The 26590-nt window shown below is 38.7% G+C and overlaps 1 protein-coding gene across 5 annotated transcripts; it reads left to right on the top strand.

Annotated features, from left to right (window-relative positions):
- On the top strand, positions 1 to 26327 carry SECISBP2 (SECIS binding protein 2). 5 transcript variants are annotated; one of them, XM_083816533.1, is made up of 18 exons: positions 1 to 163; positions 914 to 1059; positions 2918 to 3110; positions 4863 to 4989; positions 5410 to 5633; positions 6364 to 6451; positions 9048 to 9244; positions 9815 to 9970; positions 12915 to 13016; positions 14083 to 14202; positions 15380 to 15512; positions 17907 to 18076; positions 19715 to 19850; positions 20531 to 20660; positions 21804 to 22024; positions 22775 to 22929; positions 23820 to 24018; positions 24820 to 26327. In XM_083816533.1, exons 1-18 carry the CDS (start codon positions 122 to 124, stop codon positions 24927 to 24929), a joined length of 2649 nt encoding a protein of 882 aa, XP_083672659.1. In that variant the 5' UTR covers positions 1 to 121; the 3' UTR covers positions 24930 to 26327. The 5 variants fall into 5 exon arrangements, with proteins under 5 accessions (XP_083672659.1, XP_083672658.1, XP_083672657.1 ...); XM_083816532.1 differs by having other exon boundaries at positions 2 to 163; positions 4860 to 4989; XM_083816531.1 differs by having other exon boundaries at positions 2 to 163; positions 2849 to 3110.
- Positions 26328 to 26590: the final 263 nt, after the last annotated feature.

Raw genomic sequence — 26590 nt, 5'->3', positions numbered from 1 at the left:
GCTCAGCACGTCATCGCCCCGCGCCGCTGCGCGCAGCCCCAGGCGGCCGGGGAGCGGCGCGGAGCGGAGGCGAAGGGAGCTGAAGGGGCCCGGCCCGGCCCGGCCCGGCCCTGCCCTCGGCATGTCGGCGGAGAGGCGGCCGGCACCGCTGCCAGGCGCCGAGGTAAGGCCGGCCGCAGCCCCGCGGCTGCTCCGGGGGCCAGCAGGCCCGGGATGGCGGCGGGGCCGGGCCCGGGGATTGCCCCCGGGGGGTGTCGCAAAGCCTCGCCTGTGCTCGTAGCTGCCGGCACAGGCGGTGACCGGCGCGCGTAACCCGCTGCCAAAGTGACTTGTTGCAGCTGCTGGTTGCGTTGCAATGAACACCGCCTGATGTCGGTGCCCCGGCGTGTGCGCGCAGCCAGCGCGGGTCGGTGGTGGTTCAGGGCAGGTGGGAAATGCACCCGGGTAGATTGGTGTCGTACCAGAAATGGGAAGGCTTTGTAATTAAGCGTTCGTTTCGCACAGAGTGCCTTAAAATGCAGAGGTAAACAAAGCAAGCCGGTACGGTTACATGCGTGCAGCCTCAGACCTTGCAGTAGTGCTGGTCGGGAGTTTGAGCTTACCCTGTGCATCTTCTGCTAAGCCATCCCGCGTGCTTTCTGGAGTGGACCCGTGTGACTGTTTAACGACAACGTTGGCACTGAAGGAAATAATTTTCCAGAGCAGTCACGTTTCTCTTAGGGTTCCTTCATTTTTCTTCTCCCTCTTCCTCTGTTTCTTTTTGGTGAACTTTGTTGTTTTACATGCTTTGTTAGAGCAAAGAGAGCAAACTGACGCTCTTCTGTGACAGTTAAGCTCACGGGAGTGAATGTTTTTCACTTGTAATATTAATCTCAAAGTGCATGTAGCCAAAAAAAAATGTTTTGTTTCTCAGGGCATCAAGTTATCAGCAGAAGTCAAACCATTTGTCCCAAAACATGCAGCAGTAACCATGGCATGGTCAGAACCCTCCGCAGCGTGTGTCTTTCCTAAGTACTTAACTACGTGCTACCCGTTTGTTCAGGAACCGTCTTTGGACAAGTACGTACGTTTTCTGAATCTTATTTCTTGGGGGATTTTAGCTTTCCCGTTTTGGACACTGAGTGCTCTTGGAAAGTCAAAGCTCTGATACACTGATATTCTGCCTCTAGAAATGCTCCCCCTGTTGTCTTCAAGGTTTAGATTTGCGCATTTCTGTTGTTTGGGCATATATCTGGTGCCTCATCTCCTGTTCCCCAGGCCCCGTATTGTTAAGGAGTATTACAGAGAGTTTGTTGGTCTGTAATGACAGATCTGGCTGCCTCCTGCCCTGGAAGGGGTGGAATCCAGTCCTTGAGTGAAAGAACGGCCGTGTTATGACAGGGCTGGGGTAGAGACAGTCACGTAAAAGCAAGAGAAAGATCCTCCAAGAGGGTTTTTCCTGTAACAAAACATTTAAATATTCCATGGGTTTACTCCTGAATCTCCTCTTCACAACCTGCACAGCCCCAGAAAGGCAATTTCAGCAAGAATTCTAGCGGTTTCTAAAAGTGTGGGTGTTTTTTTTTGTTTGTTTTGTTTTGTTTTCTTAAGGAGGCCTGAAAACAGGCGTTCATGGTAGATTTGTAAATGCGTTGTTAACCCCAGAGTTGTCTAGAAAAAGGCCCGTGTACTAGGATAGGAAATAATTGAGTATCGTAATAATCTTGTGATGCTATTGAGTTCTCTAGTTGCATCTCAGGATCTCAAAACTCTAAACATTGAATTAATTTTGCAGTTATTGCAAAATTACGTCCTTTCAAGTTCAGTTAGAACCTTAGAGAACACATTAATTGTAGTCTGTCTTAGCACCTCAGCCATATTATCTTACAGGGAATCTGAGTACTTTCAGAACAATTTTATTTGTAATGTAAGTTTAACTTTGAGGAGAGTATGGCCTCATCTGTGGTATTTTTTAACGTTAAAAAAATAGCAGACAAGCAGTATTCTCCTTAATCTTTTGCCTCGTTGGGACTGAGCCATAGTTGTTATTGTGACTCAGAGTTATTACTTTTTTTTCGCTGTAAGTTGTGATTGCAGGAGTTATTTTGACTACAGTTTATCAGAATTCCAACAAGCACCTTGTTCTGATGGGGGCGTTTTTCTGTTTTTCATCATCTACCCAAGGTTGAGATGTTGGCAGCTTCATGCTGAACAGCTTTAAAATTTAGACAGAATTTTATTTTTCACTCCCTTTTCTTTCCTATTAAACTGTCTTCATCTCAACACAACAGCTGAGAAAAGTCCTTCCTCCCTCCCTAATCAAGTTTGTACCTCAGCATGCAGTTTCTGTAGAAATTATAGAATGAAATTGGAAGGAAACTTTGAGTACACATTTGAAGGAAAAAGGCATGAATTAGACATGTGCTTTGTATTTCATACATGCCTTCTACCCCATAAGATGCTATACTCATCCTTTGTTATTATGGTATTTTAGGGTAGATTTCACTGTTTAGTGCTTGTATTTTTGTAGTCAAGTGTGTAATGCGTGTTGTGTCGTTATACTGTGCATTTGCTTTGTTTCACAAGAAAAAGCTGACCAAAAATAAGAACAAAGAAAGCCAGTTACCTTAGACAGAAATGAGGGCTATAAATATAAAGCATACTAGGTTCGCAGCTTGGAAACAGATAACACCTGTATTTTTAAATATTTCCTAAACTGCATGTTTTATCCAAAACAAAATATGTATTTTTTAAACAACTTATAGCAGTGAGCAAATACTTAATTGCAATAACATGGAATACTTTTGTTTTGAAATATAGCTTTCTTGTTAAACAAATCCTTCAGACCAGGAATGGTATGTTTGTCTAGGCACCGACTATATGCTGAAGATTTACCCTGGGATGACTTCTCATCTTTTTCTCAATGTCCGTCACATAGTGCTATGGGAGATCCTGCATTCTGTGAATACTCCAGCAGCTATTACTCACCTGATGTTGTTTCAAATATATATCCAATAGCTGGCTCACACCATCCTTGTAACAACTCAGCACTCTGTAGTGATTCTGGCATAGTTAGTGAATCTGTCCAGCAACAGTATCCAATCAGACAAGAAAGTAAGAATCTTCCAAAGGTAAGCAAATACACTGTTTTTAAAAGTTATGATCTTGTTTTAAATCAGTCTAAATGTTTTATTCCTTTTTAAAGTGATTAATCTCTCTCTGTTCCTGTAGCAGTAATGAACGGTGGTTAAAGAGGATGTTAGTGTTAATGAGTCCAACTTCATATTTTGAAAAAGTTCATGGAATTCTACAATTCAAGCCAATACAGTTTTTCAAGAAGCATTTTTGGAACTCAAGAGGAATGTATTGTTTTTCCTAAGAAAGTAACATCTGGAGAAAAAAAAAAAAATCACTTCTGAACCATGCTTTCCTTCATTCCTTCATTCAATATTTGGGCTTTCAGGGTAGGGAGTGGGGCTGTTTTTAAGCCATTAGCAGCCTCCATGAACATGAATTGTAGAGAACTGATGGCTGTGATCAGCTACATGACCAATATGCGATCATATCGCATATATTGTTGACGGATTTCCAAGACCTGTTATAGTAGAAAACAGTCCCCCTGAGACTAGGAACGTGTTGGAGTGGAGAGGGAAGAAAGGCTCATGTTAGAAATGCTCTCTTGCAATCAAAAGTGAAACAGATGTTCAGTGAACACCTTCAGAGAATTTTGTGTGTCTGTCTGTTAGGGATACATTTCCTGAAGCTTATTTTCAGGATAGATCTATTTTCTAACAAAGAAACAAACAAGAAAAAAAAAAGGCAAGTTCCTCAAATCTGAAATTAGTATTTTTCTTGCTGAGGGAAAATCAAGCACTGAAACTCCCTGGGGAGATGACTGGCTGAGTTAACATGGCTGAAGTAATATGAAGAAACTTAGTTTAACTTTTGAGGGGAGTTCTGCGATCTTTGTGAGCCTAGGCTGAGCTGAGTACAGTTTGACAGTCTTTTTGGCACTGCTCCTGTCGTTTACATTTTGTGATCTTTAAGAGAGAAATTACTGATTTTTTTGTGTCTTTGCATTTATTTGATCACATCTTTTAAGGCTTTAACAATTTAGTTTTCAAGGTCAGAAAATACCTCATCCCCCTACCCAAGAAAATGGTATTGGTGCAGGATGTACTTCAAATTTAGTCCAGAATCCTCTAATCAGAAAGAGTTAAGCCATGCCTCTAGGTTGATACAGTGTGGTTTGCATAGGTGCTAACCTTGTCCTTTTTCTTTGTCTGCCGTACTGATTCCAGAGCCCAGCTCTGCCAAAAAAAGGTTTATTGTGACCATCACAAGGCTTCAGGATTTTGGTGTAGTGTAGGTGAATCGTTTCCTTTACTGGGAATGTATATCTGTATTTTTTCTATTTACTGTTTTCTGCGAGTGTTTTGACTGCTGTTACGTCAGTCTTGCCTGGTTTTGGCCATAGTATGTAGTTTAGTCAAAAGCTTGGAATGCTTTTAGGATTTTAGTCCTTTTCTAGAAGAAACTCAGTCTTAGAAAATAAGACTGGACAATTTAAGACCAAATGATTTTAAGCTTTTGACAGTGCTATGATTAATTTTAATGAGATCTTAAAACACAATTGCATAGAGGCATGGAATAATCCGTTTTCCATGGGCTACAAGTAGCGCAGTTAAAAGGTAACAAAGTAGATAAAATTCAGTAACAAATCACTTGCTGGCTGTTCTGGGGTTTGTTGGTTATTTGTGGTTATGGTTTAGTATTTATGATGTATTAGCTTCATTTTCAGGCTTCAGGTGCACAGTTTGTTAACTTGGTTTTATTAAGTTCAAATAGAATCAACTAAATATGTCACAAATACTTTGCAGCAGAGGAGATCAAAAGAGGGTGAGAAAAAATCAGACAAGAAGAAGCATGATGAAGAGGAGTCCTCTGTCAGGATCATGAACACAACTTTGTTCCAGTCCTCTGCATGCAGCAGAGATTCCATGAAGCCAGGTATAAATGGCTTGTTTGGTTTGAAACATGTAGAATAGATGTAAAATATTTGACTGTGTTATAACCTCTAGTTTGTGATCATCTTTCTGTATCTAGAGTGGTTAAGGAACAGGACTTTTTTTATGTGACTTTTTGACAACAGATGGTAATGCCTTTTTGTTGATTGCACAAGCTCATGTAAATTGATATAAAAATTTCCTAAACAAGCATCAGAATTTACAGTTGCTTGTCAATTTGTTGTTGTTTATACAAGTTGGTTATAATCACTAGGGTTTGGTTTGTTTGTTTGTTTTACTATGAGGTGTGTACAGCAATAGTTCTTGTAACGGTTACAGTAGCTATGTCAACTGGTATGCTATAGGACATACAGAGATGATCGCAAGCAAGTTTTATTTTTTAGACTTTACATGCTTTATTCAGACAGGTTCGGTAAAACTGCAAGCAAGAAGTCAGCTCAAACTCCAAAAATAGAGTCTCTTCCTATACCTGCCTTTGAAACTACTATTTTGGATTTCCACAAGTCACAGAGTTGGGGAAGCAGTGAGACATTGAATGTACATCATAAAAATGGACCAGTATGTTCAGTGGAAAGTAACCTTATGTGCCTTAGTCAACCACGGATGTCTCTTTTGTTGAACACAAAGGTTAGCTAATGCTTTCATGTTGCAGAACTCATAAAAATACTTTTTTTCCAAAATTCAAGAAACTATTTTTGCATTATGTTAATACCTGTTTAAGTAGCTTGCAAGTGGGAAGTTTCATTGCTAGAGGTTTTACACTTTTTTTCTCTTTTACTCTTTCTCTCTGTTCCTTCGTTGTCTGGTTCTGCGAGCAGATACAGGAAAGACAAGTACTATGACGGTTTAGATTGGTAATATTGACACATTCAGCAGTATGCCAAGCATGTTGAATCAGAGTTTTTAACAGTGGTTATAGATGACTTATTTTGAAAAAATCCAAATAGCATGAGACTTCCAGTACCTTTCAGTGGAAAACTGCTTGTGATGGAGAGAATACCTTTTTGCTGTTCCTTTTCTTCGTTGCTAGTTTGAGTTTGGCGATGGACTTTGTTTTCAGTGTTCTTGGGAGATTAAGAATGAACAAGAAAATGTTTTAGAATCATTCTTTGGGTAATTTTGTAAAATGGAAGTAGTCACCTTACTTGTACAACACAGGAAAAGCATCTGCTTATATTTTATAATGCAATGGGGTCCAAATGTTGATTCCACTAAGAATAGCAACAAAAAAAGGTGGGCTGCAAAATTCCCTACACCTTTGTTTGCATGGGTTGAGGATTTTTTAATTTTAAGTTTTAGCTCTGTTTAGGTAAGTGTTTTTGTTCATATTTGTATGACACCTGACTCCATTTTACAGGAAGATGTTTCTGTGGAAAACAAAGCCCCATCAAAAACTTTAAATGAAACAGTAGCCAGCTTAATTCCCTCTTCATTTGATGGTAGAGGTAAGTGCTACAGACATCAATTATTTCCACATATTTGACCTGCTTGCATTTATCAATTTGCAAAAATTAAGTATTGTCAGGATCTGCTGAACTATAAACAAGGAATTAGACAGCAAGCTCATAAAGAAAAAAAAAAGCTTTTTCAGTTTCTTTCAGATGAGGTGACCACTTATAGCTTATTCTTGCATATAGATTTCATTAGCAGATCAAAATTGGGGTTGTCCTCTTTCTATGTTGTCTCTCTGATGTTGAAAGGCTAATGTTGCTGTTGTTGCCTTCTGCATTGTTTATAAGGAGAGGAAGTGATGCATATTGATTATTGGAACTTAGTAATTTTCAAATTTTTTCAAAAATAATTGTGACTGAGATATTTGATCAGAAGCAAATTCATTTTAAATAGCTGACAGTGTAGTGTCTAGTATGTACTCTTTTTTTATTCTGTGGCATATGTTATTTCTGTAAAAGCTGCTGAAGATTTGTCCAAGGATAAAGTTATTCCGCTAACTTTGAAGTAATCTGATAACATTTTTCCCCAAATGCTGCTGTCAGTTCCTATCCCCCTGAATAAAATTGATGTTTCAAATAAATGTTAGGGTTAACCTTGTGTGCCCACAAAGCTGCACTCCCCCTCCTCAACCTGCCAGAGGGAGAAAATAAGATGGAAAAGCTTGTGGATCAAGAGAGTCAAAAATCCTCTTGTGGATCAAGAGGATCAAAAGACAGGGAGAGTGCTTACCAGTTACCATCAGAGGTAAAACAGACTCAACTTGGAGTAGATAAATTTAATTTATTGCCAACTAAAAGTAGAGTATATGGTGAGAAACAAGGACAACCCCAAAATGACCTTCCCTGCATACCCCCCCCCCCCCAACCTTATCCCAGACTCAACCTCACTCCTTCTCTCCCGAGTCTTCTACCTCCTCCCCCCAAGCAGCACAGGGGAACAGGGAGCAGGGCTGCAGTCAGTCTCTGCTGCTCCCTCACGGTCCCTCCCTGCCCCTGCTCCCCGTGGGGTCCCTCCCACGGGATGCCGTCCTTCCCGAACTGAGCCTGCGGGGGCTGCCCGCAGGCAGCAGCTCTTCAAGACCTGCTCCCACACGGCTCCGTGCTGCGGGGTAGAGTCCTTCAGAAAGAGACTGATGTGGCCTGCGTGCCAGCAGCCTGCTCCAGCGTGGCCTCTCCACAGGCTGCAGCTTCCCTCAGGGCATGTTCACCTGCTACCTTGTGGGGTCCCCCATGGCCTACAAGGTGACGACCTGTTTCATTCACCATGGTCTTCTAGGTAGGCTGCAGGGGAACTTCTGTGCCTGACAATATGTGGAGTAGTTGTAACTCTGAAAATTTTCCTGAAGGAGTGAAATGTGTAAGGAAGCATCTGTAGTGGGTTTACATGGCAAGGTTTTGGTAGCAGTGGGCCATAGGGGTGGCTTCTGTGAGAAGCATCTAGAAGCTGCCCCGTGTTTGGTAAGGGCCCCACTGCTGACCAGAGCTGAGCCAATAAGTGATGTTGTTTAGCGCCTCTGCGAGAGCATATTTAAGACGGGGAAAAAAATGCTGCGCCACACACAGCAGCTGGGAGAGTGAGAGGAGTGAGGAACAACCTTGCAGGTGCCAAGGTCAGTGAATAAGGAGGGGGAGAGGTGCTCCAGGTGCTGGAGCAGAAGTCCCCTGCGGCCTGTGGTGAGGACCATGGTGAAGCAGGCTGTCCCCCTGCAGCCCATGGAGTACCATTGTGGAGCAGGGTTCCATGCTGCAGCCCGTGGAGGAGACCACAGTGGAGCAGGTGGACCTGCACTGATGGAGGCTGCGGCCTGTGGAAGACCCCTGCCGGAGCAGATTCCGGGCCGGACCTGTAGCCCGTGGAGAGGAGACCATGGAGGAGCAGGGGGTCTGGGGGGAGCTGCCGCCCACCCGTGGGGGACCCGTGCTGGAGCAGTTTGCTCCTGGGGGATGGATGGACCCCGTGGTACGGAGCCGTGTGGGAGCAGTGCTTGAAGAGCTGCTGCCTGTGGGCAGCCCCCGCAGGCTCAGTTCGGGAAGGACGGCATCCCGTGGGAGGGACCCCACGGGGAGCAGGGGCAGGGAGGGACCGTGAGGGAGCGGCGGAGAAGCAGCGCTGTAGGCTGACCAAGACCCCCATTCCCCCGTTCCCCTGTGCCGCTCGGGAGGAGGAGGTGGAAGAGGGTGGATGGGGGGGAAGGTGCTTTTGATTTCTTTGCTTTGTTTCTCACTTCGCTAGCTTGTTAGTAATAGGTAATAAATCTTACCATCTTCCTACACTGAGTCTGTTTTGCCCATCACAGTAATTACTGTGCGATCTCCTCATTCATATCTCAACCCTTGAGCCCTTTTCATCATATTTTTCTCCCTGTCCCTCTTTGAGGAGGGGGAGTGAGAGAGCGGTTGTGGTGGAGCTCAGCCGCCCACCCGAGTAAAACCACCCCAGCATCTTATTTCACTCCCTCCTCACAGAGAATATAGCTCTATGATATATTTGCTAGTCCTCGATTAAATCACTATTGACCCTGTGTCTTCTGAATATTTGAGAAATATTTTGTGACATCTTTGGATATCACTTTTTTTTTTTCCACAACAGCATTTCCTGAAGCATCTACAGATGGTTCTGCTCAGCCACATCTGTCTTGGGCTATGGTACTTTCACAGCCCCCGAAGAAAACTACGTTGTCATCAGCATCTGAAGGTCTTCCCAGAGGCCCCCCGAAGAAAACTACGTTGTCATCAGCATCTGAAGGTCTTCCCAGAGGCAAAGGAAAGCAGGATAGTCAAGTAAAGGTACTTGAGAATTATTTGCTTTAAACTAATTTCTCTTACTGTGTGGTCATGTCTCTTGCTGTGAGACACTGCCTTTTTTCCTTAGATACTATATAATGTAAACTTCTAGTGTAACTTTTAGGAAGTAGTATAAAGTTACGTTGTCCTTATTAGATTTTTTTTCTTCACTTGTGGTCAAAAAAAGAATAACTAGGTATCAGAAAAACAATGCAAATCCATCAACACAAAATTCCAAAATAGCTGATTTGAATATGTCACTTTTAGGCTGGACTTTTTTGAAATTCCCACATTCTGAAACAGGAACAAAACATGGAAATCTTGTCCTACCGGGGTGGAAATTTCATACTGGAATCTCAGTAGTCCAGATATGTTCTGATAATTATTTAATGTGCTTCAAATGAAGAGTTCTTGCAGTACCTCTGAGTTACTAAGAGATCTTGAATTTTCTAGCCTAAGCTGACTAAGATGCATGTTATTTGTTTAAGTGAGGTCACTCATGTATTTATTTTCATAGGTGATAATGAAATAAATCAATTTCTAATAGTCATACCTCATGATTTTTGTTAACAGACAGAAACAAAAACTGATGCTAATGGAACTGAGCCTGAAGAAGTGTCAGCAAAGAAGAAGAAAAAGAAAAAGAAGAAAAAGAAAAACAAGTCACCTACTGATGTAGAAAAAACTCAGAATGAATCTACTGCAATACAAGAACCACCAAGGATTGAGGTACAGTGAGGAGGTTTTTGTTGTGATAATTTTTTTTAGTGTTATGAGTGTGTATTGGAAGACCAGATGTTAGTCAGCTTTCCACACATTTAAGTTCAAACGCCATTAGTAGAGGAAATTGGGTCATGTCCGTGTCAGTTAAGGTTTTTGTTAGAAGGTACAGGTGGGGAGCGGTTGTGCCTTTTGACTTATCAGGGATTGAAGTAGCGTAGTTGTGCAGGAAAGACTGGAGAATCTGGATGTTAACAGGTTCCAATAAAAGGCAGATTTCCTAAATGAAAAATATTGCGCAGTAGCTGTTTCAGAAAGCAAAGTGTGCAGTGGATGGGGAGTATACTTGATACCGTAGTGTGCCACAGTATTAAAGAATGCGATATTGGTAATGTGCTTCAGCCCATCTCAAATCTGGAAGCAATTCTTATGGAACGTAGTTGTCACTATTCATTTATATTCCTGATTGCTAATTATTTTTTCATTATTATTTTAATTTGTATAACTGTAATATGCATATTAGTGTATTGATACTTTTGTGTATCAGTATCATGAAGGCCTTAGACTCTCACCTTAAAGAACTGTTGTATGATCTGTGGTTTAACAACCCTTCATTGAAAGACCAGTATTGTACAACAGTAACCACGTGTTGATTTGTTTGATGTAGTGTATGTAATGTTCAGTCTGTGAAATGACAATATAAAGAAACCCTCTTGGCTGGCTTCTGTTCTGTACATTTTAACATGGAACATATGTCAGAACTGTCATTGCATGCGTGGTTCATTGTCCTGGTAGGGCAAAAGAAATGACTTTGTTAACAGACCTTTTCATTATTGAATTGTGGATAGAATCAAAGATCTGCATGATCTTTCCTGCATTACAAAATTCCACCCCCCCCCCCTTTTTTTTTTTTTAACTACATGCCAAAATAGAATATCTGATCTGTGAATGACTTATCTAAACAGAAAGAGTGGCAGGAATGCAGGAATTGTGGAAAATAGTAGAAAGGTAATGGTACTGATGAAGACAAAAAAAAGGAAAAAAGAAATCACAGAGGATCATAGAACAGAATGTACATATTGCACTGAAATCCATGATGTGGATGCAGCATCTGGGGTCGTAGCTGGGAACAGCTTTCAGAGCCTCCTCCTGGTTTGATAGGAAAGCTTGAGTGTGAAAAATGCATGAGATGCTTGTATGATATCCTTGAAATAGAAGAACATAAAAGGATCGTGCACATGGAACTTCTGGGGACCTTGAGAACTTAAGAAGGTTCTGTATTTGCAGCTGCTCACTGGAGGAATGTATTGAAATGCTTACTAGATTTCGTAAAAGTCACTAATTAATAGAAATTCCTAATATGCGTAAATTAGTGCATGTGGGGAAAAGTAATCCTGTTTTTATGTCCACAATGAATGTCTCTGAGCCAGGTATTTTCCCTGAGGGAAGAAATTATTAGTAACAGCATCAAATTAGGCCAGTGCTAGTAGTACTGGTCAAACATGCAAACAGTGTTATGAGTTATTCATAGAAAAATAGGAAAGAAAATGGAAAACATTATGACAACATATAAATCCAGGACAGATCTGATCTAAATAGAATGTGGGTACTAGTTTGTGTGCCCCTTACTCCTTAAAAAAAAAAAAAATACACATACCTGAACTAAAAAAAGATAGAGGGAGGGCTCTGACAACAATCAAAGGTATCAAACTGTTCCTGTGGGAGGCAAGACTGAATAAAGTAAGATTTCTTGGTCTATAAAATAGATGTCTTAGAAGGAATCAAAAGAGACGAGAATAAAAAGGAGATTATTTGCTTGATTTCATTATTTTGTTTTTATGTCCTCTGGTTTTTCTATGTAATGAGTTAAGAACAAATATAAGGAGGTATTACGCCACTCTGAGTGCTAGATTTTGACTATTCCCTTTACTACAGGGTGTTGCAAATGCCAGAAGTTTATGTAAATTCAGTAAGTGATCGGACAAACTGAAATAAATATTTGTTCTACTGAGGGCTATTGAAATCCAAAGGTACTAACTCTGGTTGAAGAAATCCTTAAGATGGAAGAGTGCGTTCACGAAACATTTTCCCTTTCTTCCAGTCTTCTTTTGACCTACTTACAACCATCTTCTAAAATAATTTATTGAGTTAGGTGTGTCTGCACAGACTGAGCTTGCCTGTTCTTAAACATGCTAACTTGGGCTGTTTATATGAAGTCTTCCAGGCTCGAGAAGAAGTGTTGGTATGTTCAGCAGTATTGTCACAGCTGAAAAGGCCTCTTAGAAAGTGGGAGGAGAAGCAATTGAATTAAAACCAGGCTGGTGGTTTTAGGTCATTCTGATTGAAGCTCTCCTGGGTATAAAGTGACCAGTGTAGAGCAAGCTCCACCCTGTCTGTACCAGTGACTTAATTAATCCAGAATCTGGATCCTTTGCTATTAAAATTTGCTAAGTGTATATGGCTACATAATCACTTGACTGATTTATCTGTTTATTTCCGTACTGTAGTCAAGAGTTATTACCCCTTTGCCTGTCCTTTTGTTCTTCACCACTAACATATTTAAGGCAGAGTTGCACAGCTGGAGACTGTACTGGAAGAAGAGGGGAGTTGTTTGCAAGGCTGTTAAATGATCTGAAAAACACTCCTTTAGGAGCCATTTACGTCTAAGTATTTGTATCAGCTGACAGCAATAACAAGCTGCTGTTGGAAGCATTTCTTTCCTAAGCTCTTTCAGCCCTGAATTAACTACTACTGCCTAGTTGATTTAACCATTGTAGTGCTGATTATAGTTGGTGGCGCTACCCTCAGCTTCTGAATTTTTGTACAGTGAAATAAATGATGGTAAGTGAGTGATAAGCAGGGAGAAAACCATTTGAACATAGGAAAACTCAGTTTTGAGAATATGGACTTGATGGTTCATACAAAAGCATCATTTTCTGTTTAATTTATTTAGGATGCTGAGGAGTTTCCTGATCTGGCAGCTGCTTTTGATAGGAGAAACAAATCAGGATTTCAGAAACCACCATTTATTCCTGCTGTTAGAAAGCAAGCTGAAGTAAGTAATCTTATAACTTTACCTGAATTTTAAGAAAATAAGCATGAAAAGACTGCAGGTTTTAGCTGAATGAAGGTGGAATTCTCTTGACTAAATGTGAATGCCTACAATGTAGCTCTCTACCCATGGCGTTCCCCATAGGTTCTCTGTAAAGTCAATGTATTCAGTAGATTGAGGATTTTCCTACATAGGACATTAAGGTTTAATTTTGCATTTCATAAAAGGACAAAAAAAAATAGGAAGACTCATTTTCTGGCTTTACTGTTTGTGCATACAATCAAATTTCACTGGCATCTGAATTGTGTAACACTGTTGTCAAACTGTGCAAGGGTAAGTACTTCAGTCTGACATTGGTCATAAATCCAAGCTACTTAATTTTCCATAAGTGAAATGAATTAAGGATTCATTTGGAAATTTATTAAGGATTAATATAGAAATTTATTCAATATGGGAATGAATCCCAAACATAAATCACAAGGATTGGAAATATGATTGCTCTTGCAGAGCAAATAAATAATAAAGGTAAAAATTTGTGTTCCTTTTTCTTTGAAGCCAGTTTTGTTGGTAGAAATTTTTGTCCTTTTTTTTTTCTTTTTTTGCTTTTTACTGCTCAAGGCAGTAAAAGGCATGGTGATTGCTCAAACCAGGTTTGCTATAAAGAAAACAGTTTGCAGACCTGCAGTGAAAATGAGAGAAGCCTTTGACTTTTGTAAGCTCAAGTGGAATATCACCTCTCAAAACATGCATAGGTTGTAGAGGCGTTATCATAAAGTAGCTTATATTTCTTCATAACAAGTATTTGACGAGGAAGCTGCTTTGCTGTTTTTAATTCCAAATATGAAAAAAGTAAGTAAATATGAGTCTGATGTAATAGGGCAGCAAATAAGTGATTTCACTGTTACAAGAATTTCATTGCTACTTAAGATGTAGATCATAGTTTTAAACCCCATTTACTGTAGATAGGATGACTAGCATACACCAAATGAATTTAATACCACTTTCACTTTACCCTTTTTGTGTCTTTTAATACTTTTTCTTCCTTGTTACCTTTTGTCTCTAAATAAAGGTCCATTACCCCAAAGAGTCTTGGGATAGTTGCTCTCCCACACTGGATGGGACTCCTAAAGTAGATGTATTGTCAGGGAAGCAGGCTTCGTCTTTACCGTTAGAAAGGAAGAAAATGCAGGTAAATTAATTTATAGTTGAAAATAAGTTGTCAATTCAAAATTACAAAGGAAACTAACGTATTTAAATATAAGACTAAGTCCAAGCTCTTCCATGATTGTATTCATAGTTCCTCATCCTTACTTCAAGGTAAGTGACAAGGTCCTCTTGACTTAAAACGCTCAGGTGTAGTAATTGCTACCCTCCTGGTTTGTGTTACAATTTTTAGGGGAAAATAATAGCTTTTTAATGTATGCAAGTTTCAGGTATTGCAATTTTTCTTTCTCCTCTCTTACTTGATCATGACATAAATCCAACCCTCACTGATTGTCTTAAGAAGTTGAGAACCTCTTGAAAATGGTTTGGCCAGATTAAGACATGGAGATCCACTTAGCCTGGGTCAAGAAGGAGAAAAACACCACAGCAGTGAGGTCAATAAGTAGTTCCATGTTGGCTTGTAGGTTCTGGCATAGCTCTGATGAAAGGTAAGATCTTGCACTCAGCAAGAGGAGATCATATTATCTCCTGTTTTAACACAGTTAAGGAATATATCTGATCTTCCAAAGTAAGTACAAAATCTGTGAGTTATTTTCTTATCATGTTCTGCAGTCACAGTTTGCCCTTTCTTAGTCTTTACTAGTCTATTCATGTGTAATCTTTTTATATTCTGAATCATTACATGTGATGGCAAATATGGGACACCACTTTCAACTTCTCTTCAAAGCAGACAGAAAGATTAGTGCTTATAAGGCAATGCTGCTTAAAGGAAGAGCTGGTGACCTCTTTTTTAAAAAAGCATTGAAGATAGTGATGTATGTGTATTGCAATCACATGCCCTAGAAAATTCACTGTACTTTTAACAAAACTTTCAATTCTGGTAAGGCCTTTTTTCTTTTTCAGAAATAGGTGGCAATTTGACCGAAGTGTGATCCTGACATGAAACACCTGCTTTAATAAAGACTTGATTATTCTATGCTTTATTTCAGTAACTATTAAAAAGTAACAACACAGTATTTGAACTGTTTTTGACTTTTTATGTTTCACGTTAAAGTTCATATGAATGTAAAGAGCAAAATAGTTTGATTACATCAAGTTAAAAATTAAAAGTGTACTGTGAATTAAGTTTGTAAGAATATGTTATTCAACAGTCTCTGCATTCAGAAATGGAAAACAGTTTAATCTATTCTTCATTTGCTCAGGAAACATCCAAGAGCAGTGGTAAGAAGAGTCAAATTCCTGTGCAACTGGATTTAGGTGGCATGCTGGCAGTCTTGGAGCAGAAACAGCAGACAGAGAAGTCAAAACAATCTTCTAAGTCTGTGGTGTTTTCAGGTACTGGTTATGGTTAAATTTACTTACTTTCAACTTGAGTTGTGTTTCAGTATTCAAACTTAAAATGCAGCCTGATTCTGATATATAATCATACGTGTATATTCAGGCAGCAGCATCGTTCGCAAGATGCAAGAGAAAATCATCTTGTGTTTTGTGTGTATTTGTTGTTGTTTTTTAATTCATTCGTTTATTTAAAAAAAAGACATGAAAGCCTGAAATTTTTAGAGGAAGACTTGGGGCAAGAAAAATCTTCAAGACACTGAACTGTAAAAAAAAAAAAAAAAAAAAAAATAAATCATATAACTATGAAAGGTGATTGAAATTTAGTTTTGAGGAAAATATTAATGTTTTTGGAAGTTTTTGTTTTGTCTTAAGTAAGTGTGTTACTGCTGTGCTTTTAGCTTACAGGAAGGGGTTACACAATAACAAAGGCCATATTAAACTCTTCTGATGCTAAAAACCCTAGAGCTGTTACCTTATGCAAAAAAACTGCTTTGTAAACACAGGGGTTATATGAGAGTCACTCAGCCCAATTCAAAGGATGAGTTCTGCTGTTCCTGAGAATTGTGCAATAGTGGCTTTTAACAAAATGCTAAATTTTGGTGATAGAATCCTTCAAACCCTGTTGATGCATACCAAGGAAACAAATAGACCAGTGCCAGGTCAAAATTTAGTCCTAGCTGTGTTAGTGCTGTACATTTTGCAAAAAGAATCATGGTGTTTGCCGGAACTTAAGGATGATAAATGTTCTCTCATGATTTTGGTACTGTGAAAAGAGCTAATTGAAGGAGCGTTCATCTCACAAAGTTTAATGTGATATCTTTATAAGCTTTTCAAAAAAGCTCAAAGTACTAGTCTTCAATGAGGCTTTGTTGAGAGATCTTGTACGATGTTTTTTTTAATTCTGCAGTTGATTTTTATTTTCCCCCATTTGAATCAGCTGGTGCTGTGGAGGGGCTAACAACCAGTTTTACATAATTATATAATACACGGATATATAATACATAATTATATAATACACAGATTGGAAAGTAGGTGGTGGGTCATGAATTTATGGGTTGCAGTACTTCCTTTCTAGTAACAGATTACCTGCACAAGACAAATTTTTGTATCGTGTTGACATCCTCAAATTGTAAGGCAGATGTTACCTCACTTTTCTATTTTTATTTTAGTGTTATTCAGTGCAGTTAAATCAGTGCATATCAAAATGCAGCATTAGTTTGTAAAATAGCATTGTGCTGATCTCTGTAGCTGGAAACGAAGCACAGTGAGCAAGAAAGGCAGGGAATGCAACTGCAGCTGAAATTATTTCATTCCACTTACTACTTCATTTGGTGAATAACGTATAGGTGGAAAAACATAGTAAAGCAGTTTCTATTTGAATTTAAATTAAATTCTGGAAATGCATCAGTCATTCAAAATGACAAACTGTTGAAGTCATCAGTTTCAGCAGCATAAGAGCTCTGAGGTGCCTGCAGGACGTACGTATTGCTTCAAATCCAGTTTTAATTCTTGACGACGCCTGTGCTACCATACTGCACCGCGTTCTTGGCAGTGTTCTCAGTTTGCCTTTGTTGCACAGTGCCTAAAGAGAAAAGTAGTGGTGTAAGAGATTTGTGAAGTAAGCGGCTTATGCTAATTGTGCTGTATGTGATATTGGAGGATCAGCACATAAAGACTTTGTAAGCAGTAAATGAAGATGGCTTAAGACAAATTGCCAGAAGCTTTGTGTAATTTTTAGTGAGAAGAGGTTGCCTCAGGTGCAGAGGTGTCAAGCTCGTTCCACTGTTACTTATGTCATCATGTTCATTTACTTGGTAACGTAACCTGGTTTATATTGCAGGTAATGGAAGTTACAAGATACAGTAATTCTTAGTGACCCTGGGTTGAAAATGGAGAGTATTTGTTAGGGTATGGTTTGGCAGTTCCAAGTTCAGTCACTCGGCCAGTCATTTAAAGCCTCTGGGCCCTAAGCCCTCTGAAAAGTGCAGGTAAAGTGGACATCTTCAGAGAGATGTTTAGATTGAGCACCAGAGACTTAGCAGTAGTTTTACAGTGAAACACGGAGATTTCTGAAGGTTTACTAAGCTGAGGTGGCTTGGTGTTAAAGGCAGCATGGAGTGCAGTGATCTGCCAAATTCTACTTCTGAGACAGAGTTTGTGATTCTGGTAGTATGATAATAGTAGAGGAAATGTCATTAACTTGGGAGGGGTCTAAAAGTATCTTTATTAAAGAGCACCGTTTAATGACACAGAATTGCCTATAAACATTCTTAGAAGCAACACGAATTTAATATGCTCATACTAGTCCTATTCCAGTCATTAATCTTGCATTGGATTCTGCTTTAGGTATTTTGTGCTAGTTGTCTGATACAGACTTCTTTTTTATCTCAGTTGGTGGTGCCATACCATTGCTTTCTAAAGAACCTGCTACAGCCACAAAAAGTCACCGGTTAAATCAAGGAAAGATGCCTCATAACCCTTTGGATTCCAGCGCTCCTTTGGTAAAGAAAGGGAAGCAGAGAGAAGTCCCTAAAGCAAAGAGACCAACACCTCTTAAAAAGGTGCTGATATTTTTAACGTTTATAGAATCATAGTATGTTATAGGCTAATGTAATTTTAGTATTACTCTGAGTCTGTTAAAATTCTTGTTACAGAGATAGGCATCTCAGCTTCTGCTTGCCAAAATTCAGTTTTGGCTTTCCTTGGTTTAAATAGAAAAGGGGAGGAAGAGGAGAAGTCTTACCAAACAGCATATAACATTTCCCCCAAAAATATATTTCCTCACTCACATGACTTTATAGCTGAAGATAGCTGTCACTACCAAAGTGTGTGCAAATGACTGGAACAGGGGGACATCCAAAGAAACCTTGTTTGGTTTGGACAAGATACGCTGATTTTCAGGAGTGGGGATAATGAACATGCAAAGTTAGTGTTTAATGTATCTGGGTTCTTCCAAGCAAGAATTTCTGCTGACTCTCCAGTAACTAGTGTTAGATCAGCCTGGGGGTTTCAGTTCTCTTCCCTCTTTGCCCATTCATGTTGTTTCTTGTCATGCCGCCTATACAGAGTATTTTTGTAATACCACCGGTTTCATTTCTGGCACTTTCCTTTCCCCAGATGTAATACTCCATCACTGGGTTACATCTTGGTCTAGAAAAGTCCTTACGGCGTTAGCGAAGGTAGTTTACTAGTCGTTCTGTGCTGACTGTTTGAATTCGAGAACTGTACACTATAAAACCATAACAAACTCTTGGGGGGTGGGGGGGAAGAGGGGAGGGACAGTAATTACTGTTGAGTCTTTTGGCTGTTCTATTTTCATGCCATCTATTTTCCAAAGTGGGTCTGAGAAGACAAATATCCGCTTCGTCTGCATAATATCTGTGTTCTGAGTATGGTATGGATTATCTTTGTTCTTCTTTCTTCTTTGACAAACACAAATGGAGAAATTTACTATGGCAATTAGGTTCCATGGTGTAGTTCATTACAAAGTTTGGCCAGGTTAGCTGATCTAGGCAGCCATATGTATAATGACCACTTCTTAGCCAGCTACAAAGGCAGAGAAGGAAGATGCGTTTCAAGAAACTGATTAGTGATTTCACCTATAGCAGCATATTTGGATTGAGCATGTGTTACTTCCCTTCCTTCTTCAGTGTACCATACAGATATTGATCTGTAGTTTGTTTTTTTGTTCGTTTGTTTGTTTTCCAACCTGCAAGTTCAGAAACAGCAAGCAGTGCAATAGAGACTGACTTGGGATTCTTAACAGGGGAACAAATGGAGAAGGTAGATTGGTAGATTCTTGGTTAAGCAAATTCCAATGTGCATGATGCAGGGTGGGTGGGTGGGAAAGAGAGTTTGAATGCTTAGCTGAAGTGCTAGAAATTGACTGTTTGAAGAAGAAAGGTAAAGAGGGAGACATTTTTTCATTTGCCAGCAAGGCAGATCACTAGAAATAGCTTTCTCCACCCAGCTGCTGGTAGTCTAGGAAAAAAAGATCCTTTTTAATGTAGATTTAAGGAATATCTTTTCTTCTCTATGTTATTTTGAAGAACTGCAGAATTTATATGTAAACTTAAAAATACATGTAAGTCTTGAAATATAGCACCAAAGTTCTTTGATTGATCCATATGTAAACACTTGGTAAGAGAAACTGTTTTTTTATCTGTGATACTGATTTTTTTTTTATTTCTATATTTTAGATTATTCTGAAAGAAAGAGAGCAGCGAAAACAGCAACACCTGTTAGAACAAACAGCAATACCAAAAGATGGAGATACTTGTCTGTCTGCAGGAAATACTACTGAAGTTGAAACACTTCTACAGGATAGTCAAGCAGGTATCTTGCAAGCTATAACATAGTATGTACATTGAGATTTGAGAGTGAGCACACTTGGTACTTTCAAAAATTATACCAAATACTGCCAAATGAAAATGTAACTTCAAAATTTTCAAAGATTCAACACTGGCTTATCTAGAGTTTAAAGTATGCCAAAGTTGATGCTCACTGTAGCTGAGTAATTGGGATTCTGGTTACTATTTCACACTTTTATGCCTGTTGGATTTATTATATGTCATAATGAGACTCCCCGCATCTCTATGGCAGTATGTTTTAAAAAGAGGAACAATAACTAATGGTGACAGGGGAGGGTTCAGGTTGGAAAACTGGAGAAGGTTCTTCACTGAGAGGGTGTTCGGGCACTGGAACAGGCTCTCCAGGGAAGTGGTCCCAGCACTAAGCTTGCTGGAGTTAAGCATTTGGACCATGCTCTCAGAAATACAGTCTGTTTTTTGCATGGTCCTGTGTGGAGCCAGAAGTTGGACTTCATTATCCTTGTGGGACCCTTCCAACTCTAAGATTCTATGAATTTAAAAAAAAAAAAAAAAAACAAACACTTGTTCACATACTACTGTTGTAATACTGAAATAACTCTTCAAGAGATAGGTACTTCACGTTAGTCTCTTCACAGTAGCTTTGTCGTCTGTCTTTTCATTGAAACATCTTTATTTATATGATAGCTGTTCCTGTAATGCAAGTTGCTGAAGGGTTTCTGGAGAGCACAGGGATCAAGGAGTCTACAGAAAGCTCTATGGCTTCAAAGCAGCTAACTTCTAATCTTCCAAAAATCCATAGTAGGAGATTTAGAGAGTAAGTACTGATTGCACTGATACCTGTTTTCCAACAGTACCACCAATGTGGCAATTTTCTAACAAGGTACTTTAACTGCATTTTGTGCAACACTAACTAGCGTTTAGTCTAAGATTCTAAATTTCTTTTTCTATAAGCTGGTGCACAAGTGAAAAAATGAAATCCAGAGACATTGTTTGTACATTGTTGTAGTTGTCACTTGAGAATAAATTATACTTGCAGGAAAAAAAAGGTGAAGAATTCATGAGAGACTAAGGAAGGAAAAGTAGCTGAGTATAAGTACCATGCATTAAACAAATGGAGTACCAGCTCAATACTCAACAATAAGAGTAGGACACCTCACTTATTTTTAGTGTGTAGTTTGGTTTTCTTCTGACGGGAAAAACAGCAAGTATGTAAAAAGTATTTACTTAAGATTTTTTTTCAGTGGCTAAGAACTTAAAGAAAGGTTTGATAGCACAGCTAGATACCACAGGTAACAAACCAAAGTAAAACATATATATATAAATTTATACCATAAACCTATATATATATTTATACCAATAAATATGTCTTTATGTAATATTTTCTATTCAAGCATTTTTCTGAGGATCTTTATTTTGACCTATCTAAATAAAAGCTCAACAACAAAAGTAAATAATTCTAGTTTATTTCTTTAAATACATGGCTACTTATAATAAAGATGAAAATCTGAATCAAATTCCTCCTCCCCAGAACATTAGGAATATGTTCTTTTTGTCTTTCGTCCTATTTCACTTAACTTCAGTATCAGACCACAGCTTTGTGGTTTTCATAATGAAAGGGTAAAAATGGATGTACTTCATCTTTCTAGTATTTCCTGGGAAAGATGAGGGTTCTGAATTAATTTTTTCCCATTTTTTACACAAGTAGCCCTTCAGTAAGGAAGGGTCTCAAGGAAAAATAATCTAAGGATGTCAACAGAAAGATGGCAAGTGGCAAATTCACATACCATTATGAGAAGAGAGTCCAAGGTAAATCCTGGCTCTTGAAGAGTTACAATTATCTTAAGTAAATATTTCTTTTCTTGTATGTCATAAGTGTGTCTGGAGTGGGAATAGAAAATGGACAAAGACATATTTGTAATTTCAGAGTTGTTAACATTTAATTTATTATTTCTTCCAGTTATTGCAGCCAGGTACTTAGCAAAGAAGTTGACAGTTGTGTGACAGATCTCTTAAAAGAACTGGTTCGTTTCCAAGATCGTTTGTATCAGAAAGACCCAGTAAAGGCTAAGATAAAGCGCAGGCTTGTTATGGGGCTTAGAGAAGTTTTGAAACATCTGAGGCTGAAAAAACTGAAGTGTGTCATCATCTCTCCTAACTGCGAAAAGATTCAGTCAAAGGGTAAATAAGTTAAAAAAAAAAAAATAAAGTTTGTTTAATAAAAGAAATGTAAAAAAGCGGACCTCATATACTTATGATGATGATTATTATTATTTTTATTGGCAGAACCTATCTGAGTAGCCTTTGAAATCCAATCATATAAAGAGGTCTTCCTTTTTCAGATTGTTTACTTTTGTGCATCTGAAGTGTGAACTAAGTCAACAATATCTGGGGTGGGGAAAGTTACTTGAAACTGGCATCTGTTTACTTACTGATTTGCATTGCAGTTGCACAAAAGATTGCACTGGCACAGCTGAGAAGAGAAAAAGGTTACTGATGTCAGTTGTGTCAACACAAGAAACCCTCCTGTTATCAGTATTTTTAGGCTACAGATTGACAATAAGTTGTCAGTGATTCTTTGTTTAAAAATTGCTTTACTAATTATTGTCATTAATTTCTACTAACTTTTAAATATTTTCGTAGCAGTCAGATCTTTTTATAGTTGATTTGTTTCTGTAGTAAAACTTATTGTTCCTTACATACAAAAAAAAAAAAATAGTAGCAGACTAAGGATACTGCTAATTAACAAAAAAGTGTCAAATTCTCCTTTAAAAATGGAGATCTAACACTGTTATTGAGATCCATGTATTTGTTCTTGTAAACTCTTGTCATTTCTAAATGTTCCCATAATCCTGTAGTATTCATCATCTTTTAACACTGTCTTCTAGCTCGAATAGTGTTGTTCATTGTTAACTCTATTATCTGCTCCAGGTGGGTTGGATGAGACACTACATAACATTATCGACTGTGCCTGTGAGCAGAATATCCCATTTGTTTTTGCCCTTAATCGCAAGGCCCTAGGCCGTTGTGTGAACAAAGCAGTGCCTGTGAGTGTGGTGGGAATTTTTAGCTATGATGGGGCTCAGGTGAGTTGAGAGATCAAGTTTTATGCTTTTGTTTAGCTTTACTTTCTACATGCAGGGGAAAAAAAAAATGTTCCTTCTTTAAGGTTTTGCTTGTTTTGCTTTTGCATACCTGCATTCTTTATTCTAGGTAAGTGGCTTATATGAAAAATTAATTATAAATGTACAGCCACTCAGTAGTGTTCAAAAAGTGATTTCACAATCTTTTCCTGACATTGTCTCCACCTAGATGTCTTTCCAACTTGTTTGTTTCAGGAGAGTTAAGTTTCTGTAAAAGCTTGGTTTGTTTTTCTGGTTTTATAAACATTTAAGTGGTGGAGTTGCATCGTTTACAATATGCCCCATTCCTGGAAGTGTTGAAGGCCAGGCAGGATGGGGCTTTGAGCAACCTGGTCTGGTGGGAGGTGTCCCTGCCCATGGCAGGGGGGTTGGAAGTGGGTGATCTGTAAGGTCCCTTCCAACCCAAACAGACAATGGATGCTTATAAAAATATTCTTAAAAATAGGGAAAAAGCTAAGGCCAAAGGTGGAAGGTATTAAAGATCACCACCTTCTGGTTAGCTGAACAGACGTTTCAATGAATCTTCAGGATAACAATCTTGCCTTGAAAATGAATGTAGCGTGTAGAAGACTGTTTTAAACTTTGCAGTGTTTACTTGTGTGGACAAACCTACATTAGTTGGTTTTGAAAAAATTTTCATTCATGATTTTGCAGCAAAATATTGCTACGCACATTTTAGTTTCTGTTCTTACTGACTAAAAATACACATTGGGTTTCAACTTTATATATAAATATGCATGTGTTCCGAATAAGGGATATTCATTCAGATTTTCATAGAGATGTTAAAACATACTGTCTCATGTAAGTAATACTAGTATTTTATATTTATATAGGACCATTTTCATAGAATGGTTCAGCTGACAACAGAGGCCAGGAAGGCCTACAAAGATATGATAGCTGCTTTGGAGGAAGAAGCTGAAGGAAGACTAAGAGAAGCTCAACTTAGCATCGTAACCACTGAACATGAAAATAGTTACTTATCAGACGCTGGTAGAACGGCTTCCAGGGACTCTGAGGATGTACCAAATTATAGTGAGTATTTAGGGACTAATTTTGGTTTAGTTTTCTCTTCATTCCACTTCACCATTTTCACTGGAAAAATGACACCTGGCATGTTAGTGGTTAGTAAGGGGGGAGATGTGCTTTTCTGTGATTTTTGTTTTCCTGATTCTGTGAAACTGAGGTCAGCTCCAGCTGAGAAACTCTTAGACAAAATCCCTCTGAAATCCTCTGATGGGAGGTGAAACACATTGCTTTATCCAAGGAGGTTTTAATGGAGTTGTTATTCCCATTTGTTAGAAAATCCTACAAATGTGTTTTACCACCAACACCCCTCCCCCCAGGTGTATATACTCTGTACTTAGGGTGGACTTAAGTTCTGTATTGAAGCTTGTTTGAGATACATCTTCCTGTCCAAAATTGTTCGTTTTGTTAAGGCCTTGCACTTCTAGAAACACATTCTTCCAGGTCTGTTAATGCATTCAGCAGCCAACAGTAGTTGTTATAGATACTAGGCAACTTTAAAACTTGTTTGGAAGTTTTGAAAACTTAGGAGTTTTTGAAAGTTGGATACACCTTCAGAGTTGAACCTTGCTTGAGTATGAGGCTGGATCAAGGACCTCAGTGCATTCCTGCGTATTTAAAATATTGTTTCATTGGTCGTGTGATGTTTCATGATAGATGTGCCAACTTATCTCAGCATTTACTTTGAGGAGGAGGAAGTTGAAAATCAATGACTTTACATTTTAGGTTTTGCCTCAAGTGTTATAAAATAACTTAGGGGATTTTGATTTGTTTTTCTTTGTGTGTTTCTTTTATTCTAATATTCTCTAGTTAAAATCTGGAGGAGAAAGCTTGAAGAAGAGTATAACCCCTATGCGCTGGAACTGGAAAAGAGTGCAACTGCTGATGTGGCGGTACTGAATTCAGAAGAGCATCACTAAATGTAGATCCGATTCTGTTAGGTGTTCTAAGGTTTTGCATTTTTCTATAGATCTGTAAATACTTTATCTAAAATTAAATATCCATCTATGAAAATGGCATAGCAAGATAAAATAACTTAAAAAATTATTATCTGAAGACAGCTAAGTAAACTGTTCTGAATCCCCTTAAGCAAAATGCACACTGGAGTACATGAGGCACTGCCTAATTCTTTTAAAGTTCTGTGTACTTGGCTGATTACTATAGCAGATGATAATAGCAAACAAATTGTCTTAATGCAGAACACCTTGAACTGGCTTTGCATACTAGTAATGGTTTTATGGACTTTTGATTTGTAAACAGTGCAATATACCAAAAGAATTTGTTAGCAAGATGGTTTGCTTTGGGGAGAGATTCCACAAGATGGATGTTTGGAGCTTAGGGGATTTGGGATTTTGATTTATGATGTTGTTGTTTTTGTTATGCTTTCTAAAGCTACTCAGGTGGGCAGGCTGGCACAACTGTCACTCTCTACCAGTCAGCAAGAAGTGAATTCTGGGCAGGCGCAGCTAGTTAGAACCTAATTAAGGAAGGCCATAATGATGAAGATTCCCAGTTAGTTCTTCCCCTGTGATAGTGTATTGTTCTGGGATCATACTGCAGGTGTAAAGAAGACAATATGAACTATAGAGGACATTCATGAAGTGAAAAGGCTCTGTTTGGGAATGTTCTAAAGTTGATAAAGGAAACAGCGCTGATGTTTCTGTTCTCTGATGTTACTGAGATCAGTTCACTACAGGTCCTGCTTTGAAGTTAAAGGATACTGGAGGACACAGAATGGGCCAGCCTGCTGTCCTATCTATCTGTACCTTTTCCATGCCGGCAGACTCCTCATTCCTTTATTTCAGGGTTGTGTCGGTGTATATATGCAAGAGTTTTTTAATCAGCCTCTGTTTGTTTCTAAGGTAGGGAAAAATTTTATCTTATATTTGAAATAAATTTAAAAACTAAATGTGCTCTTAATGGTGTGGAGGAGCACCTTAGTGGGAATGTCCTGTATAAATACCTCTGCAGCTCGCAGACATAAGAGGACAAGCCTAAAAGAAGTCTTTGGAGGATGCAGATGTAACTGGTCAGCTGTTCTGAAAAAAAAATATATAGATGTCATGTGCTGCAGGTAGCATCTTTGAAGTGCATTAATAAATACTTCACATTTAACTGTTGTAGTGCAGTACTTTGAAAAGTAGCTGCCTCTTTAAGTTAGATGTGATACAAAAATCTTTCTTTAAATGATTTCAGAATTCAAACACTTTTGTAGAATGTAAGATGTATAAAATCTATTAGAATATATTGTTTCAATAAACTATGTTGGAGACCTTCTTTGTGATTTAAATAAACTCTTCTGATGGGCACTTAATGGATACCTGAATTGTTAGTTGTGAGCAAAAACATTGGTAAAGGAAGTAAACCAGACTTGGGCTGACATGCACAGTTGGTTACTGGTTATGATGATCATCTCCTAATTTATTCTAATCTTAAATGGAATTTGATCCCAGTGATGAAAGATGGGTTTGCCCAGCAGCTATTCTTGACCCGGAGGTAGGTTGTGATTTGTTAGCATTCGTGCCACTTTGATACACATCTAAAACTGCTGAACTATTTTTTCTAGTCTCTGTGTGGTAGT

Source organism: Anser anser (assembly GCF_964211835.1).
Source record: "Anser anser genome assembly, chromosome: Z".
Taxonomy (NCBI): domain Eukaryota; kingdom Metazoa; phylum Chordata; class Aves; order Anseriformes; family Anatidae; genus Anser; species Anser anser.
This window is presented reverse-complemented; position numbering and strand designations above follow the sequence as displayed.

Coding starts and splice junctions, on each gene's coding strand:
- SECISBP2 (XM_083816530.1), top strand. CDS start 122: ATGTCGGCGGAGAGGCGGCCGGCACCGCTGCCAGGCGCCGAG. Junction 18,077..19,714: donor GACCAACACCTCTTAAAAAG/GTGCTGATATTT, acceptor TCTATATTTTAG/ATTATTCTGAAAGAAAGAGA. Junction 22,930..23,819: donor TTAGCTATGATGGGGCTCAG/GTGAGTTGAGAG, acceptor ATATTTATATAG/GACCATTTTCATAGAATGGT.